General features: G+C 42.4%; 1 protein-coding gene across 3 annotated transcripts in view; it reads right to left on the bottom strand.

The window, feature by feature from the left end:
- Positions 1 to 19,263, bottom strand: part of PRMT8 (protein arginine methyltransferase 8) — a 110,752-nt gene that overhangs the window by 25,666 nt on the left and 65,823 nt on the right. For all 3 annotated transcript variants that reach the window (XM_030538503.1, XM_030538513.1, XM_030538521.1), the window contains 3 exons: positions 16,413 to 16,476; positions 1,318 to 1,460; positions 805 to 892 (listed from right to left, as the gene is read on the bottom strand). In XM_030538503.1, coding sequence (XP_030394363.1) covers positions 805 to 892; positions 1,318 to 1,460; positions 16,413 to 16,476 — 295 coding nt within the window. The remainder of the gene's footprint in view (positions 1 to 804; positions 893 to 1,317; positions 1,461 to 16,412; positions 16,477 to 19,263) is intronic.

Raw genomic sequence — 19,263 nt, 5'->3', positions numbered from 1 at the left:
CTGAGGTCTCTTCCAACCCTAATATTCTATGATTCCACTGAAGTCAACAGAACTATGTTGATTTACACACCTGAAGATCTAGCCTATTAAAACAAATAGTAATTCTTAAACAGCCGTGCATTTTCTCATTATTTCACACAGTTTGCAAATCACACACCAAGTGTAAGAAAGCCACCTGAGGGCAGGGCCGGCTTTAGGCCTATTCCACCAATTCCCCCGAATCGGGCACTGCGCCTAAGAGGGCCCCGCACCCAGTGAGAATCCCTTCCCTGGCTAGAGGCGCCTTTTTAATTTTTACTCACCTGGCTGCGCTTTGGGTCTTTGGCGGCACTTTGGTGGCGGATCCTTGGCTTGCTCTGGGTCTTCAGCAGCGCTTCGGCAGCGGGTCCTTCAGTGCCACCAAAGACCTGGAGCGAGTGAAGGACCCACCACTGAAGAGCTGACGAAGACTCAGAGCACCGCCCGGAGAGTACAAGCTCCACGTGTTTTTTTACATGTGTGTGTTTTGGTTTTTTTAGTTATCCCTGACGGGGCCCCGTCGAAACTGTTCAAATTGGGCCCTGCACTTCCTAAAGCCAGCCCTGCCTGAGGGTTTTGTCTTATCTAACCTCACACTAGTATAAATCGGGAGTAACTCCAGTGAAGTCACACTGATGTAAAATTAAGATAAGTGAGAGGAGAATCATGCCCAATGTATCTATTATGAAGAGTCCATAAGGCTACTCTATAACAATGTGTATGGGGGAATAAAAATATTTTCATGGAACTGACCACACAGAAGGAATGTATTAGACTTGTACTTACAGTGAATTTTGAAGTCCTTGTACTGTCTGTCTTCAATTGCTACCACGTACAAAGCGGCCCGGTCTGGAAACATAAGCCCTCCAGGTTTCTGTTGATGAATTGTGGGGAAATGGATCTCGTAATCTAGTCACCTGACAAAGACATCACATTTTGAACTGCACATACAAAAACCAGACAAGCACCCCACCCCCGCATGCTTTTATTGTTCTCCTTCAGATTTTCACATCGGCTTTCAATATCTCAGAGATTCTTGCACCCTGTGGCAATGTTGTTAGATAAATAGCGTCTATCAGAATTGTACCAGCTGTCACTCAAAAGCAAAGCTTACTTTTAAAATGAAAGGTTTCCCAGTTTACTGAGCTCCCTATGCTAATCTTTCTATGAAAGCCTAAGAAAGGGCACTTGAACATAACTGTGTCTTTTTGAAGCTGGTGGTAGTAGAAGGGGAGGGCTTACAACTGAAAAATAAACGACCAGACCTCCAGCAAGGAGTATGACATGCAGAGCACCTACCAGCCACTTGTCTCGTGCAAAGATGACTGTGTTTAGCATTGACTCATAGAAAAGACAGTAACCCATCCATTCACTGATGATGATGTCTACTTTATCCTCAGGCAGTTCAACTTCTTCCACTTTACCTTTAAATATTGTGATTACTGAAAAAAGAATCCAAAAGAAATATGTTTCACATAATAAAAGCCTGACTAAAAGTACCTCACTGGTGAATGTCACTCTACCCCTGCTTTTCGTTTTGATTTAAATATATGGACCTGATTCTCCTCTCTCTGCAGTGTAGATCAGGAGTGACTCCACTCAAGTTCATGAAGTTACACTAGTAAGGAAAAAAACAGTATACGGGAGAAGTGGATCAGGCCCATGCAGTATATAATACACAGAGAATCATTAGTGTATGTCTGCGGTGCACACTCCTTTCGTCAGCATGTAGAGTACATACACTATGTCCTGTGTCTTCCACTCCCCCACCTCCACTCAGCATGGGTATAATTACCATTACCAGTGTAGCTGGTCTGAGGCTCTGCTTAGGCAAGTAGAGTAAAGACATGCCAGACCCTTACTGTATGCATCCTACATGAGGCTTTCTACATGCTCAAGTGTAGTGCCTTTTCCTGTTTTGAGCCATGTAGTGTCCTGCTGCTGGAGCCTGCTTTTCCCCATCACAGGCAGCTGCTGAAGCCTTTCCCTTCCACAGGGAGCTACATACCATAGTGTGGATACAGCCTGCTTTTCACTATGGTGTGTACCCACACATTACGGTGTGCAGTGTAGATATACCCTTAGTAGCAATATAAAGGGACATTGTCAAGATTAAACAACATATTTTTTAAAAAACATTCCTTATCTGTTACAACATCTTCAATTACCAGCCCTTTGGAAGCTGGCATATGTCTACATCGTCAGTAGTGGGATGTAAAGAATTCATCCAAAGCCCTGAATACACACAACCCCAGGCTGTGCTTGGTTTCTAGTACTATTTGCCAACTTATCAGCCCAAGTCCATCAACATTCATGGAGCTAGGAGCTGTCTGATCTCACACTGGTTTTACATGTGTTTTTCTTCCTTGCCTTCAATGGAGTACTCCTGATTTACATTGGTGCATGTAAATGAGATCTACTTTGGGCATGTTGCAGTTTACACAGTTCTAAACCCACCCCCACTATCCTGCCCTCTCTCTCACAAATACATTCCCTTGCCCCAACCTCAGTCTGTCCCTAGCTATTTTTTCCAGACCTATTCCCAGCTCTGTCATAAGGGTTTATGGAAGCACAAGATGTCTTCCACCCCCATCTTCCATCTTTGAAAATTCTAGTATGTCTCTCACTGCCACTCTCAAATTCACCAAGGTCTTCAAGCTAATAAGCAAGAAATGGTTCAAACCTCCATCTCCCTAAAGCAGCAGAAATGGGCAAACAGTCTCACTCCTGGTATAGCAATTGTTTCACTAAACTCAGAATTAGAGACAGACACCTCCAACATCTTACTTCAATAGTTAGAGAACTGTCTTGGATTCCATTTAGCTATGTGCTATGGGGCAATTCAGCTAGTATAGAAGTGTTAGGAAATTCAAGCCATTAAATAAGATGTTGCCTTACTTCTCAGCCCCAGGATTCTAAGGGTTAAACTGGAAAATATTTCTATGAGACAATTCTAATTTACTTTTTGCGTTGTTTTTAATTTCTTTGCTTGTCACCTGACCTTCAACAGTGAAATTTACACTTGTTAGTTTCACTTCCTGGTCCTCATAAACAAGAACAACCTGGTGCATTGGGATTTATAATGTTGCAGGAGAATGTATTTTAACTGAAAAAATGTTGTGATTTCAAATGAACCTTAGTCCATTTTATCCTGGGCTCGTGTAATTTTGAGCTATTTTCACAAACATCTGTCTTTCTATATGCTGATGCACCATTGAGCATACGGCAAAGTATAGAGAGCAAGGACAATCTTCTGCTTTAAGTACAACACAATGACTGAAGTTCAAGAGCAATTTTAGGAACAGGAAATTCTTCAGATCACATCTAATCTGATTTCTTTATGAATGGTGTATACTGTTCCAGAACAGGTTGTTATCAGTCTATTTTGGACCCTCTTTCTCTGTTCTGAGCTTGGTTTTCTTCTTTTACCTTCCCTAACAGATGTTTTTCAGATTTCAAGTTTGAGAAAATATAGGGGAAAAGACTCTTGTATTGAAGATTACTTAAAGTTTAGCTGGAATTAATTGAGCTGATTCTACTTCAACGACATCTTTTCTGTCGCATCTCTAATTTCTGTTCTTTACGCCTGCAGAAATGAGTTTCGGGAAGAAAAGGATCTTCTGGTTTTTTACACAAATTCTTTCTAATATCTAGCAACTTCCAAGAAGAACCTATTTGTGATTTCTGATGCCAACAAAAGAAATGATAAAAATCCATCTAGGTTTCAGTCACTGAAGTGTAATTTTATTTTTAAACACAGACTAGCAACCCCATTTCATTCTAGCCTTGTCCCCACTATGCTGGACAACCATAGCATGGGCAGGGGTGTTACCTGGGTTTTTTTTAACCCAAAGCTCTTGGTAACTTTTACTCTGTGCGAGGTGGTGTCAGGAAATAAATTAGGAGAGACACGGCCATCCGACCGATAGATGGCTGGCACAAATAGGACAACACAAGAGTGCTTTCACTTAAAGCTAAATTTTACTTAGTCTCAAACACTTACGTCCGCAACAAGTTAGTAAAACACCCCCAACCCTTGATAATTACCAAAGCTGAGTGTGGCTTTTAAGTGACACAGCGGCAGGCTTCCGGTGGCCAAATTTTCCATCTGCTGGTGGGGACCGCAAGATGTATCCAGAGGGAGAGTCCAAAAAGAGTCCCCAGATGAGTCCAACTATCTCAAGCTTTTTCCCCTTATTTATACATTAGTAATAGAATGACATGTCCCTTAAAGAAAACTTGTTAAGCAAGCAGTTTTTAATGGTCAAGCAAGAGGTTCCTTCTGATTATTGACTAACCCAGGTGTGGGTTTTTCCAGAGTTTGCAGCCTTGAGACCCCAATAGACATTCCTGGGGCACATCTTGCTCTTTTAAAATGCATGTAACTTCAATACAATTATTATCAGGAAGGAAGCCCTTTCTGTGGCACCCCAAACCTCCCTCCCCTCCTGCCTTGGTCAAGATGAGACTGCTGAATGGCCAATTTACAGCTTGCTGACTAGGCTGCCTTTAACAATAAGCCATAGTGGTTTCAGGCACTTTACTGGTTTGCCAAAGTCTCCCTGTACAGGGGGTTAAGTCGAACAATTTACAGGGAAAAAGAGGTTCCACAAATGAGATGGGAATTAATCCTGACATCCTAATGACTCTCGTACTGAGACAACATATCTGATTTTTCTGTCATTCAACCCGTGTTTCTGGAATAATAATGCGTTCAATTACATCTTCAATCTGTGCAGCCATCCCTGACATAGGTACATTTTGTAGCTTCAATTCTTTTTGTAGCCTGCATTGTTCCTCTCTGTCTCTCCTTATATCCATGACTGGTGGATATTATTAGTTCTCACTTTCCTGGTAAGTTGAGAAGAGGTGTGAAGTATCAAGGAAGAAGATTTATTCATATATCTCATCTTCTTCATCGTGTCCCCTCCATGGTTGGGCTCTCCACAGGCTGAAAAGTGAGTCCTTGAGTCCGTTGATAAAATGGAAAGCCCCAGGACAAAGAGTTCTGTTTTCTTGAACTTTGATGTAATTTCTGGCTTTTTGTGTTTTTCATTCCCAACTCCAGGGGTCAGCACAAAGGGCTTTTCCCAAAGATTTTAATACCTCATCATTCCTATTAATGCCTCGGTTTTTAAAACAGGTTGTTTGAAGCATGGGTTGGAAAGCTGCAGCTGGGAGGCAGGTCAAGGAGGGTAGATGGTCTGGAAACTCTAGAAGGAAAGGCAAGCCAGACCCGAGGAAGGTGATAGAGTGCAGGTGTCCAGGGAGAGAGGAGGAGGAAACTGGCAGTGAGTGTGGGCTCAGATGAGCTTCAGAGAGTTGCAAGAGATCAGGCAGCTGGGAAAGGATTGGGTCTCATGACAGTGGGAAAGCAAAGGATCAGCAGTCTTTTATTGTATGATTATTTATTGTCATTTTGACACCCCCCAGCAAGTGCTGTTCCATAAAGCTCCTTTTAACAATTGCAGGTTTAACTTCTCTAACTGCACAAGGTGGGAGCTCCCTTGCTTGTTTATTTATGTCTGAAGGGAAAATTGCAAGTTACAAAACCAGCTTTGTTTCTTAAGCCTTGTCTTCGGTGATGGAAATGTTAAGGATGCTACAGCAAAAAGTTCTCAGCTTACTTACAAAACTCTGAAATTTGTTAACTCCCTTTCCCCCACCAAAGAGAAATACAGACAAACATGGATGAAAAAAGAAAACATGAAAAAGGAAAAGCGGATACTCCCTCTTCTGGTGAGGTAGCAGGTAGTTAAGAAAATATACTGTAAATGGTAAAGCAGGGTCACTTGAATTGGACTTAATTAAAATTGGTCAAAAATGTTCAAGCAAAAGTTTTCTTCATCTCCAAATGAGCTTTTTTGAAGAAAAAAATCCTGTTAACTTTTTTGATTGATCTTGCTTTTTGCAATATTTTTCATGTCATTTTAGTTGAAATTATTATTGAAAAAATTATAAAACATTATTGACATGATCATTAGAATATTTTTTTACTCAGAACCTATTTTTCAATAAATAAAATTTGTTCATAATTGTTTTGTTTTCTATAAAAGATTGATTAACAAAATCCAGGACAAGTTTTTAAAAACTGAACAATTTAAAACCCTGAAGAAAGAAAACTTCTTCAACATTTGACCATTTGTGGTCAGGTTAGAAAGGCTTGATTGGCGTTCCAGTTCCATTGTTAGACAAAGTTTTCTACCCCAGAAGAGTGAGCAGGCAAAATGAAATCTTGGACCTGCTAAGGTAGGTTGGTAAAATCCTGGCCCCATTGAAATGAACTGGAGTTTTGCCATTGACTTCAGTGGAGCCAGGATTTCACTCTTAATGTTCAGTAGGTTGAACACCCATAAGCTGGAGTGGAAAATAAAGAAAAGAACAGATATAAAACAAAAGCAAAGACAAGAAAAGCGTCTTCTGAGTCCATCTTGAGTTTTATAATTTTCCATTCTTGGAAAACTACTAGCCTGTTCACAGCCATCCTTTCAGAATTTTCCAATAGCTCTTAGTTCAAAATCAAGGAAACTTGAACAAACTCAAAACAAATCAGAGCCCAATTCTCAAAACAAAGTTCAGACAAGTTCCCAGCATTCAATGGGTAGTTCTTAGCATGACTCTGGTTAAGTGATTTAACTGTTAAGGCAATAATTCATAGTGCATAGCCTTAAATCTATTAAAATATCTCTCTCGGAAGTAGGACCAGAGGTATTTGTTAAGGAGCAGGAAAGAGGAACTGAGAACATGCATCCTTAAGCTTAAATGACCAGATAAATACATCCCACCATCTCTTACAGACATACAGCCTGACTGTGATCTCACATCAGCTTTGCAGCATACAGCTCCTTTGGCTTCAATGGATCCACTCTACATGTGCATTGGTGGGACTTTCAAAGTATTATTCTATCTTCACACTGAGGAGAATCAGGGCCATTTTCTTTAAAAATCTTGGACAGCTCACTCAGCAGATGTAATTTTATCTCCATGGAACACAAACATAAAAGTCTGCACAAACACCTGCCCTGCTTTCCAAAATCATCTGCTTCTTGACAGACTCTTTCACAACACATTGGCACCTCACTTAGAATCTGCTAGCAGTTTTGGACTTGGCTGCCTTTCCCCAGCTATCCACAGTGGCTGTTTTGAAAAACATTCCTGTCAGGTGTTTTGTCAGCAGCACATTAGTTTCAAGGAGCTGAGAAGGTTATTTAGTTCGGAGTGGCTGAAGACCTAACTTGCAGACTGCAGGGACAACACACAGCGAAGCTTGTTAAATTGCTGGCAAATCACCGAAGGGGGAGGGGGGGATGGAATCACATCACCTGGATCAACAAAGAATAATAATAGGCCAGATCATCCCCTCCTGCAGTAAAACTCTGCAAAAAGGGGAAGACATTCCATTCTGGGGATGAGGTAGATCCATCTGAACAAAGACCCAGACCCTATCCACACCAATGTGAATACAGAGTAGTATCAGTGAGATTCATTCATTTACATTAGTGGAAAACCAATGAGCTCAAAATGAGGGCCAACATTTATTAACACAGCTTGATTCTTCTGCTTACACTGAGAGGGGAAGAAGAATGGGTTGTATCAAGGAAAGCAGTAAAGGAGTGTTAAAATAAAGCAGAGCCCCTTCTTTATCTTACATTCTCTTCCTAATTGCTTTTCCTGTTACAATCCCTCAACACACACAGACTCACACACTTATTCTACACCTTTAGAGTTGTTGCGCAAAATGGGTGCAACACTTCAAATGCAAAATCAATGCAAGTGACACTGCTTTACCACTTACAGTATATTTTCTTAACTACCTTTACAATGTGCAACTTGTACCATATGTCATACCCCATAGCAGCAAAAGTGCAAGGATCATGTTTTGCTGATACAAGGCATTTAAGGTTCAGTTATTTTGAGTTTTAATATAAAGAATGTACATGGATCATACCTAGTTACGAGCACAGTTATATATTCACTGAATGATTCTGACATCGTGTATGCATGGTCCCTCCACTTTCATCTGTATGGGCCAGTGCATTTGGCCAACACACTTCCCTGGGAACAGCACTCACGTGAGCTCTGAATATGGCCCACTGTTTGCAATTTATACTCATTTACTCTGATAGCAAGTTCTCAGTGATTTTTTCTACAAGCACAGGCTGAACTCTGAATCTTATGAAATAATTAGGCAACTCTTGTTTGAAAAGGGATCAAACAACCCTTGACTCATGTTAGAAATGTTTCAAAAGTGTTCTGATTATGCAGAATACGTATTAGGTGTATATTCTATTTGCCTTCATTTAAGTTACATCCCACGTAAGCTTTCAATTTAATATATCTGCCTCCAAGTACAGTGAGTTACACAAACCAGATTGGAACAACCTACGCATTCTTTCCCACTGACGTTTCTAATTCAAAGGTGTACTCCTCTCTAAATACTCGCTCACTTTCTTTTTAACCAAGAATGGAAATAGAGGTGGTGAGGTAAATCACAGAAGCTAATTGAATTCACAGCACCACGTGGATTAAGTAACCCATTTGGTTTGAATAAGCCTAACTTTACAGCAAAATCCAGCCTTGAGCTGTTTATTGTGTTATCATAATAACAGGTATGCATAAAGTAATGTAAGTGCTTCATTTTACTTCTGTGGAAGGTTACAAGTATGCTCTGATTCTCTCTCACGTTCACAGGTGAAAACCAGGAGTAACTTATTAAAGTCAATGGAATTGCACCATGATAATATTGGTGTAAATGAGAGCATATATTTTACTTACAGTAATGCTAAAGGTGATCTAGATCTGGTTGCATTATTTGTTACAAATAATTATCTCCCTTTATAATTAGCAAATTATTCACAAGTGTGTCCCGACTTTCTCCAGAAATATTCATTATTTGTAAGTTTTCTTCCAAATAGTTTGGACAAATAATTTTTCAAACAATGGGCTGTTTGCAAACTGTTCCCTTTGCTACAATACACCCTTCATGTTTTGTCATAGTTACTGAAGTGAGATGGCACTGGGTCTGTTCCCTGACTGGACAATTGAAATGTTTGACATAGGAGAATAAAAAAATGTAGTGATTAGAGATGAATGCACTTTCCAATATTAATTTTTAGACAAATCATTATCTATGCTAAAATCTGTGAAACATTTAGGATTCACAGAAACTTTTCTGAACACCTAGCACTAGTACAAATACTTCTGCATACCAAATAATAGAAACCAATTAATCTTAGGGTACATCTACACTACGGGATTATTCCGATTTTAGATAAACTGGTTTTATAAAACAAATTGTATAAAGTCAAGTGCACACGGCCACACTAAGCACATTAATTCGGTGGTATGCCTCCATGGTCCGAGGCTAGCGTCGATTTCCGGAGCGTTGCACTGTGGGTAGCTATTCCGTAGCTATCCCATAGTTCCCGCAGTCTCCCCCGCCCCTTAGAATTCTGGGTTGAAAGCCCCAGTGGCTGATGGGGCAAAAATCATTGTCGTGGGTGGTTCTGGGTAAATGTCATCAGTCATTCCTTCCTCTAGGAAAGACGGCAGACAATCATTTGGCGCCCTTTTTCCCTGGATTGCCCTGGCAGACGCCACAGCACAGCAACCATGGAGCCCGTTCAGCTTTTTTTTTTACAGTCACCGTATGTGTACTGGATGCCGCAGACAGAGGCGATACTCCAGCACTACACAGCAGCATTCATTTGCTTTTGCATGATAGCTGAGATGGTTACCAATCATTCTGTATCGTCTGCTGCTGGTGTAATTTGGCAATGAGATGACAGTTATCTGTTCTTCTGTACTGTCTGCTGCTATCATGGGTGCCCCAGCTGAGATTGGCCAGGGGTGCAAAGGCAAAACTGTGAATGACTCCCCAAGTCAATTTCTCCTTTACAGTTTCTAAAAATAGAGCCAGTCCTGCCTAGGATTTGGGGCAAGTGTACTAGAGAAGCAGTGTATCAGAAAGCACAGCTGCTCTGTGTCAAATCCCACAGAAATGATGAGCTACATGCCATTCACGGGGGGTGCCCCTGCAACAACCCCACCCGTTGCTTCCTTCCTCCCCCAACCTTCCTGGGCTACCGTGGCAGTGTATCCCCCATTTGTGTCATGAAGTTATAAAGAATGCAGGAATAAGAAACAGTGACTTGTTAGTGAGATAAAATGAGGGGGAGGCAGCCTCCCCATGCTAAGACAGTCCAGGCAGGACATTAAGTGGTGTGGGGGAGAGGAGCCCAGCATGCCGCTGCTATGATAGTCCAGGCAGGACAGAATTTTTTCTTTACACAGGAAAGGGAGGGGGCTGATGGAGCTCAGCCCCCAGTGGCTATGATGAAGATGATTACCAGCCGTTCTGTACCATCTACTGGGAATGACTGAGAATCATTCCTATTTTCACCTAAGCGCCCCCAGCCAGTCTCACCTGAAGCCAGCCAGGAGCACTCACGGGTTGATAAGAAGGACGGTTACCAGTCTTACTGCACCGTCTGCCACCGGTGAGGAGAGAGGAGCCAATACTGCTCTTCACTGCTGCAGCATCGCGTCTACCAGCAGCATTCAGTAGACATAGGGTGACACTGAAAGAAGTCAAGAAACGATTTCTTTCCCTTTTCTTTTACATGGGGGGTAGGGAGTAAATTGACGAGCTATTCCCTGAACCACGCCGGACAATGTGTTTGAACCTACAGGCATTGGGAGCTCAGCCAAAAATGCAAATACTTTTTGGAGACTGCTGGGGACTGTGGGATAGCTGGAGTCCTCAGTACCCCCTCCCTCCCTCCATGAGCATCCAGTTGAGTCTCTGGCTTCCCGTTATGCTTGTCACGCAGCACTGTGTAGCCTGTAGATTTTTTTTTCAAATGCTTTGGCATTTCGTCTTCTGTAATGGAGCTTTGATAGAACAGATTTGTTTCCCCATACAGCGATCAGATTCAGTATCTCCCGTATGGTCCATGCTGGAGCTCTTTTTGGATTTGGGACTGCATCGCCACCCGTGCTGATCAGAGCTCCACGCTGGGCAAACAGGAAATGAAAATCAAAATTTCACAGAGCTTTTCCTGTTTACCTGGCCACTGCATCCGAGCTGAGATTGCTGTCCAGAGCAGTCACAGTGGTGCACTGTGGGATACCTCCCAGAGGCCAATACTGTTGATTTGCGGCCACACTAACCCTAATCCGATATGGTAATACCGATTTTAGCGCTACTCCTCTCGTCGAGGAGAAGTACAGAAACCGATTTAAAGAGCCTTTTATACCGATATAAAGGGCCTTGTAGTGTGGACGGGTACAGCGTTAAATCAGTTTAACGCTGCTAAAATCGGTTTAAACGTGTAGTGTAGACCAAGCCTTAGCAAACAGAACTCAGTGTTTCTATTCACAAAAATAATCAGAAATCATGGGAGAGTGGGAGATTACTGTTTGACCAGCATTAAGTTGAACTATGTGATATTAAAGCTGTGTGTTAGATGATTTGGAAAACTTGGCATTGGAAAACTAGCTTCTGAAATATGAGTTTGCCTGAATTTTTTTATGTGGATGCATCATTTTGGGTTACGATGAAGCCAATACAAACTTAATGTCCCACTTAAACTCTATTTTAAAATTTAAATGAAGCACAGAGGTGAATTTTATCCTTCCAGAATATGATTGCTACAATAATCACTGTTGTCAAGACTCGGGTATCCTACTTCTATCACATGTCAAAATGGTCCTGACGATTCCTTTGGGGTGAATTTTAGCACTGTTGACAGCTGCCAGAATGACAGGCCTGGAGACTGAAATTTTACTCTCTCTCTCGTGGGTGGGGCGGGGGAAGCTTGCACTGCCACTAGCTGTGTTTTACCTAGTTTTTGGTAAACAGCTGTCAGTTCAGCTCTTTTTTCACTGGCTCTAGTCTAAATTAACTTTACAGGATTTTTTTTTTTAATTTAAAGGTTCTATGAGTTTTAGAAGAGGAGAACTGGATCCTTGGAGTCAGGGCTTACTCTCATTTATACCAGTGTAATGTGGAGATATTCCACTAATTTCATTGGAGTGACTCCAGATTTACACTGGTGCAACCGAGAGTAGAGTATGGCCCTTGGACTCTCTAGAGAATGGTGTGTCTTGGTAAACAAAGAAAGAGGTGTTTACTCTGGGTTTTACACTGGTGTGAACTAATTGATGTCAGTGGTGTTACTCTTGATTTCTACCTATGTTAGTGATAGCACAATGAGGCCAAAATTATTCATTATGGAGGATCATAGATTCAGAAAGGTTAGAGATGGATCTATCTGAAAAAAAGGTAATTTGCTCAGTGATTGAACCCCATAGAGAAGGCTTGTAGGAGTCCTGTTTCGTTATGAGATTTCTGTACATAACACAAGAAATAGCTCTGAATCAATATCCCAGACCTCAGAGCTGAACACCTCCCAAGCATCGAATGTGTTTGAAATTGGAACCAAGTCCTACATTAGAATATTTCAGATAGCCCCCATCTTTATATAAGAACATAAGAACGGCAATATTGGGTCAGACCAAAGGTCCATCTAGCCCAGTATCATGTCTTCTGACAGTGGCCAGTGCCAGGTGCTCCAGAGGGACTGAACAGAAGAGGTAATCATCAAGTGATCTATCTCCTGTTGCCCATTCCCAGCTTCTGGCAAACAGAGGCCAGGGACACCATCCTGACCCATCCTGGCTAATAGCCATTGATGGACCTATCCTCCATGAACTTATCTAATTCTTTTTTGAACTCTCTTATCATCTTGGCCTTCATGACATCCTCTGGCAAGAAGTTCCACAGGTTGACTGTGCATAGTGTGGAAAAATACTTCCTTTAGTTTGTTTTAAACCTGCTGCCTATTAATTTCTGCCCATTAATTTCATTTGGTGGCCCCTTTAATAAGCTGAACAACCTCCCCTCCACAGGTCTAAACACCCATGAACACATTGAAATTTATGTCCAAATTTTTGCACTTTGAGTCTTCATGCTAAAGACGAAACAGGACTCAGGTAGAATTAATATAAAGGAGATCCTTCACTGAGGCTACTGAACACAGACAGACCCTGTGTTTCTCTCTAGTTCAATAGATCCCAGATTGTCCAGTTTAGTTTCACCACTCACAGCTACCTAAATGTCAGTCTAGATTAAGCAGTCATGGAAGGTATTGCTGAGTACATGGCAGAGACCACTGCAGCTGCTTTTAATATTTAAAAAAATAGCTTTGCAATCCTTTCTCTGGCAAAACTATCATTCAAGTCAATGAGAGTTTTACTGGAGAGAAAACCAGTTGGTAGAGAAGAGAGTTGTTAAGTATAATTCCCAAATCTGGACCTTAGCATCCAGGATATGGATACTAGCATAAAGTCCTCTAAGCTTAATTACCAGCTTAGATTCTGTAGCACTGCCACTAATCAGGAATTTTTAGGGCCTGATACCCTCTGGTCCCCCCAAAACCTTCCCAGGGGACCCCAAGACCCAGATTCCTTGAGTCTCACAACAAAGGAAAATAAACCATTCCCTTCCCCCTCTCTTCTTCCTCCCAGCTCCTTCCTGCCCTGAGAACACTAGGAGATTGCCTGATTCAACTTCTTGAATCACCACACCGAGAGGAGTGTTACCTTCCCCCTCACCCAGAGGCAATACAAGCTGCGTGAATCTAACACAAAGAGAAAAGTTATCCTTCCCTTCTCCCCACCAATTTCCTGGTGAATACAGACACAATTCCCTTGAAACTTAACTAGGAGAAAAAAATCAAACAGGTCTTAAAAAGCAAAACTTTTAATAAAAAAGAAAAAAAAAAGTAAAAGGTTTATCTCTGCACTTTAGATGGTAAAAAGTTACAGGATCTTTCAGCTTATAAACAATAGAAAGAAACTTTCTCCAGCAGAAACACAACTTAAGCTACTTCCAGCAAGTACACATATGTAAATGAAAAAAAAAACAAATTAAAAGACTATGACCGCCTTTTCATACTTACAATTCTGAATAGATAAGAGACTGTAGCAGGGAGATTGGCAGAAACCTGGTTGCACCTCTAGTCCCATCCAGGACCCAGAGAGAACAAAGCCAAACCCAAAACCCACAAACAAAGGCTTCCCTCCCATGAGATTTGAAAGTATCTTGTCTTCTGATTGGTCCTCTGGTCAGGTGTTTGGGGTCCCTGTTTGTTAACCCTTTACAGGTAAGAGAGACATTAACCCTTAACTATCTGTTTATGACAAGAGTGCACTGCCAACAGGGTATTCTTCAGGTATGTCTTCACTGGAGAGTTAGTCCGGGATCTAACATGGGTGTTTACCCTATCCCCCTGAAGTCCACACAGAACCTCTTACCCATGCTTGATGGTGCTTTAAACCCAGGTTAGCATATGCTGCTGGGCTTGAGCTTGTGTTTCTCCTCAGCCCAGGCTGGCAATCCATCTACATTGCAGTGAGGACACAGGCTAATCAAGTCCTCCACTGCATTCCCACAATTTCACCTTCGCCATATTTTCTTGCTCTCTACCTCCTCCCTTCTTCTGCACTGGAGTCACCTACACTAGCTCAGCATTTAAACCCCAAGTTGCCTGTTACAGTTCTGCTGTGCTTCCACAGATTTGAATAGACATGCCATGTGAGAAATCGTCCCCCCAGAGTGCTGTCTGTTGGCCAGAAGCAGACAGCAGCAGCTTAGCCACTGCAGCTTAGCAGCAGCTGGCAACAGCACAGCTTAGTACAGGGCTAAGAGCCACAGGATGTCCTGCCAAAAGCCTGCCCCAGCACAGGGGCACCTAGTACAGCACCAGTGTGGATTCAGCTACAGGGTAGAGGTCCGCACTAGGGAACGTGTGATGGGTTGGATCACAGAAACCCCTTAGTAGCTGCCACCCTATGTGCCAAGACTACCTCTGCTCCTGCTTTCCCTGCCAGCTCAGGACTCCAGCACCCTGTCTTGCTGAGCCAGACACTCCCGTCTGCTCCAACAAAGACCCAGGGTCTGAATTACTTGCCCCAAAGCTGCAGGTTTACCTGAAAGCAGCTCACAGAAGTGTGCTTGTCTTTAACATTCAGATGCCCAACTTCCAATGGGGTCTAAATTCAAATAAATCTGTTTTACCCTGTATAAAGCTTATGCAGGGTAAACTCATAAATTGTTCACTCTCTATAACACTAACAGAGAGATATCACAGTTGTTTGCTCCCCCGAGTTAATTAATAAGTAAAAAGTGATGTTATTAAATACAGAAAGTAGGCTTTAAGTCGTTCCAAGTAGTAACAGAACAAAGTAAGTCACCAAGCAAAATAAAATAAAACGTGCAAATCTATATCTAATCAAACTGAATACAGATAATCTCACCCTCAGAGATGCTTCAGTAAGTTTTTTCTCAGACTAGATAGCTTGCAGACCTGGGCACAATTCTTTCCCCGGTACAGCTCTTGTTCCAGCTCAGTTGGTAGCTAGGGGATTCTTCATGATGGCTCTCCCCTCTTTGTTCTCTTCCACCCCTTTATATATCTTTTGCATAAGGCAGGAATCCTTTGTCTCTCTCTGGGTGTCCACCCCCCCACTGGAAAAGCACCATGTTAAAGATGGATTACAGTTCATGTGACATGATCACATGTCACTGTAAGACCCCAAGTCTTCATTCCTCCCAGCCTGACTCACAGGAATGTTTGCCTGCAAACAGTCAATTGTCCTGGTTGATGAGAGCCATTAAGATTCCAAACCACCATTAATGGCCCACACTTTGCATAATTACACTAGGCCCTCAGAGTTATGTTTCATATTTCTAGTGTCTGATACAAGAGTGGTACATTTATACAAATAGGATGATCACACTCAGTAGATTATAAGCTTTGCAATGATACCTTACAAGAGACCTTTTGCATGAAGCATATTCCAGTTGCATTATATACACTCATTATCAAATTTTTATAAAACCGAACAGACTGCACAACGTCACAGAACATTCTACAAGGATTAGCCTAGCCCTGACTCACCCTGCAATGAAGACACCTTCCATGAGAGACCCCTTGATTCTTGAATTTGTCCCCAACCCCCGTTTGAAAAAACCTCTGTAAAGATCACCTATTTGCTGTGGATTGAAGGATCACTGAAGGTAGCATTTGGGGTCTATTTTGCTACATTGAATTACCAGCTGGTTAGGTTCATTTACTTTCATTGCACATAAGCACTGATGTGCTCCTGGGTTATTATTCCAGGGTAGATTATGATTCTCGGTAATTGTCCAGGTGCCTAGAGCTGTGAATAAGGATTATTTTGTTTTCTATTTATATCTAAATAAATAAATCATCAGCTGCATGTACCAAACCATCAATTACATGTAAACTATACAACAGAAATCAATCAGAGAGCGCAGGCCCCAGTCTGCCACCATTTTTCACAGAAACTATTCTTAGATGTCTTACTGTTGTCCAAGTGGTTCGCTTTGATAATTTTTTCCGAGTAGTCAGATATACTGGAACATTCAATCTAAAGAAGAACAGGACAAAGGAGAGCTTTGTGTTAAAGACTTCAGACATACTGAACAGAAATAAAATCTATTGAACACAGCAGAATCTGTACGAAACATGCAACCATAGACAGCAGATAAATCAAAGCTTCATCGGCAGTCCCATCGTGGAGAGGCTTATATCTTAGCATGAAAACTGTAAAGTGTGTGTATTATATGTGAGACTTTCTCTAAACCCATGTGAAAATATGAAAGAAAGAGGTCATATGTAATAGACTGCATAGCATACATAATAATACCTTAATTTATCCCAATTAGTTCAGAATCTGTTGAAAAATCTGTTACGTGCCTCCACTGCCACCCCAAAAAAGCCAATCATTAAAAGAACTCAAGAGAAAGAATAGCATGTTGCAAAATTTCCAAACACAGTTGAAAAAATATGCTTCCAAACTGTTCAAGTTGTGTCTACATCCAAAAGCATTTCAGTACGTGTCTGTTTGGAAAAGCAATTATTCATCAGTTCCATTATTTACCTACTTTGATAACAATGTGTACCATTGAAAGGGAATTCCAAAATTCACAGATACTAAATTACTGATATACTTTATGTACTTTTAAAACAACCTTCAGAATTCTTATGCCTCCAGGACCTTCTTTTAGTGCTCTCTTGTGTCCTATATCAAATGCTGTGCTGCTTCCCACATCTATTTTGGAGACTCAGGGCTTGTCTACATCAGAAAGTTGCAGCGCTGGTGAGGGAGTTACAGCGCTGCAACTTAGGAGGTGTACACATCTTCAGGGCACCACCAGCGCTGCAACTCCCTGTTTGCAGCGCTGGCCGTACTCCCGTTTTGTCTCGGGTGTAGAGGATCCAGCGCTGGTGATCCAGCGCTGGTAATCAAGTATAGACACTTACCAGCGCTTTTCTTGACCTCCGTGGAATAAGCAGGTATCCCAGCATACCTGAGGAAGCCTCTGGTAATCAAGCTGGTCTCCTTCCCCGGTTTGCTCTCGCGTTCCCCGAACCCCGAGCAAGCAGATCTCCTTCCCTGCGGTTTGCAGGGTGGTTCGGGGAACGCGAGAGCAAACCGCGGCGAAGCTGGTCTCCTTTCCTGGTTTGCTCTCGCGTTCCCCGAACCCCCCTTGAAGCCGCCCAACAGCGCTGCAGTGTGGCCACATCTAACACCACTTGCAGCGCTGGTTGCTGTAAGTGTGGCCACTCTGCAGCGCTGGCCCTATACAGCTGTACTAATACAGCTGTAACAACCAGCGCTGCAAAATTTTAGATGTAGACATGGCCTCAGTCAGATTCTGCTCTCACAGGGGTTTTACATCCATGTGACTCCATTGGGCCTGATTATCCTCTCATTAACATCTGTGTATTTCAGCATCAAACTGGAGACTCAGAGTCATTGACTTCAGCAGAGTTACTTCTGTAATGTGAAGGAGGTCTAAAGTAGTCCTTCAGTTATTCCTTCCTGGCTTGAAAAATGTACAGACTACATGTTCAATAGCACCTGATCTATTCTAGACACACCTGAGGAGATGTGGGGCATAAGTGGCTTTCCATCTTTTTTCTGTTCTCCACAGTGGCTTTCCATCATCTCTCAACCCCATTTCCCAATCCTGGCAGCCAGGATCCAGTTAGGCCCTTGGCACAAGTTACCACAACCACCGAGGTGGTTCCCTTATCTAGATCAGTGGAGCACAGTACACTTTGGTCACATCCCCTGCAGCTCACCAATATGCCCCTATGCTGTAAGAGTGGAGGCTGGCTTTAAACCACCCCAGCATTTGCCTATGCGAAAGGAATGCCCAGCTGTCTCCTTGTGCTACCTGATCAGCACAAAGAAGCTGGAAGTGGGAATTGGTTTTTACAAATCACACTGTCTTCCTTCCATATTGGAATGATGCTGAATCAGATCTAGGAGGCCAAGTAGAGCAGGTATTAAAAAAAAAAAAAAGTCTGGCAGATGTGGGTAAGTGGAGTGCCTTATTTAGTAGCTACTCTCTATACTAACCTGGAAAATGTACCACAATTCTCAAATTCTGTCAACGAATGTTCACATATTGATACTCTACCAATAAATGTCCCGTATTTATGAAAATATCATGACCCACCTACACCCTCCGTCAGCTCTGTGCCCTGAGCTTGAAATGCAGACTGTCATAAGGTGGGATGTGTCTGGGACAAATTCCGAACTCTGCTTTGTACTGTAACCATCATTTTTTGATTAGGACATCCATTTTGTAGTAGGGGCTGAATTCATGCCTAACCTTGCCCAAGGCAAGATTCCTATGATGAATTCTAGACAGCCACCCTGCCCAGGAAAGATGCTTGTTCCCTAGTTGAATGATTATAACTGAGAAGCCATGACAGAGCTATCTAGGGCACTGGTTCTCAAACTTTTTTGATTGGGCCCCCTTTCTTTGTGTCTGTAGTAGTTTACAGCCTCTCCCTCAAGTACATAGACCACCACCCAGTTCTGAAGGAAGTGCTGCACCAGCAGCAGCACAGAAGTAAGAGACGCAATGTAAAAAGTTATATTTGTCAATATCACTTTTCACAACAGACCTAGTGCCCTATTGCCACACTTACTTTCTGTGCTGCTGCTATCCTGGGGATGACAGCTGGAGCCCTGCTGTCTCCTGGTGAGGGACTGAGTGTGTGGGGGTGGAGAGGAGAGTCTGGGAGGCATGGCTCTGTCTGTCCCATTTATCCCCTCCTCCCGGGTGTGCATGGCCCTTCTGCAGAAGCCTCAGCCACCTGGGGCTGACAGCCAGAGCTCTTCAAAAACCCAAACCAA

Source organism: Gopherus evgoodei, chromosome 1 (assembly GCF_007399415.2).
Source record: "Gopherus evgoodei ecotype Sinaloan lineage chromosome 1, rGopEvg1_v1.p, whole genome shotgun sequence".
Taxonomy (NCBI): domain Eukaryota; kingdom Metazoa; phylum Chordata; order Testudines; family Testudinidae; genus Gopherus; species Gopherus evgoodei.
This window is presented reverse-complemented; position numbering and strand designations above follow the sequence as displayed.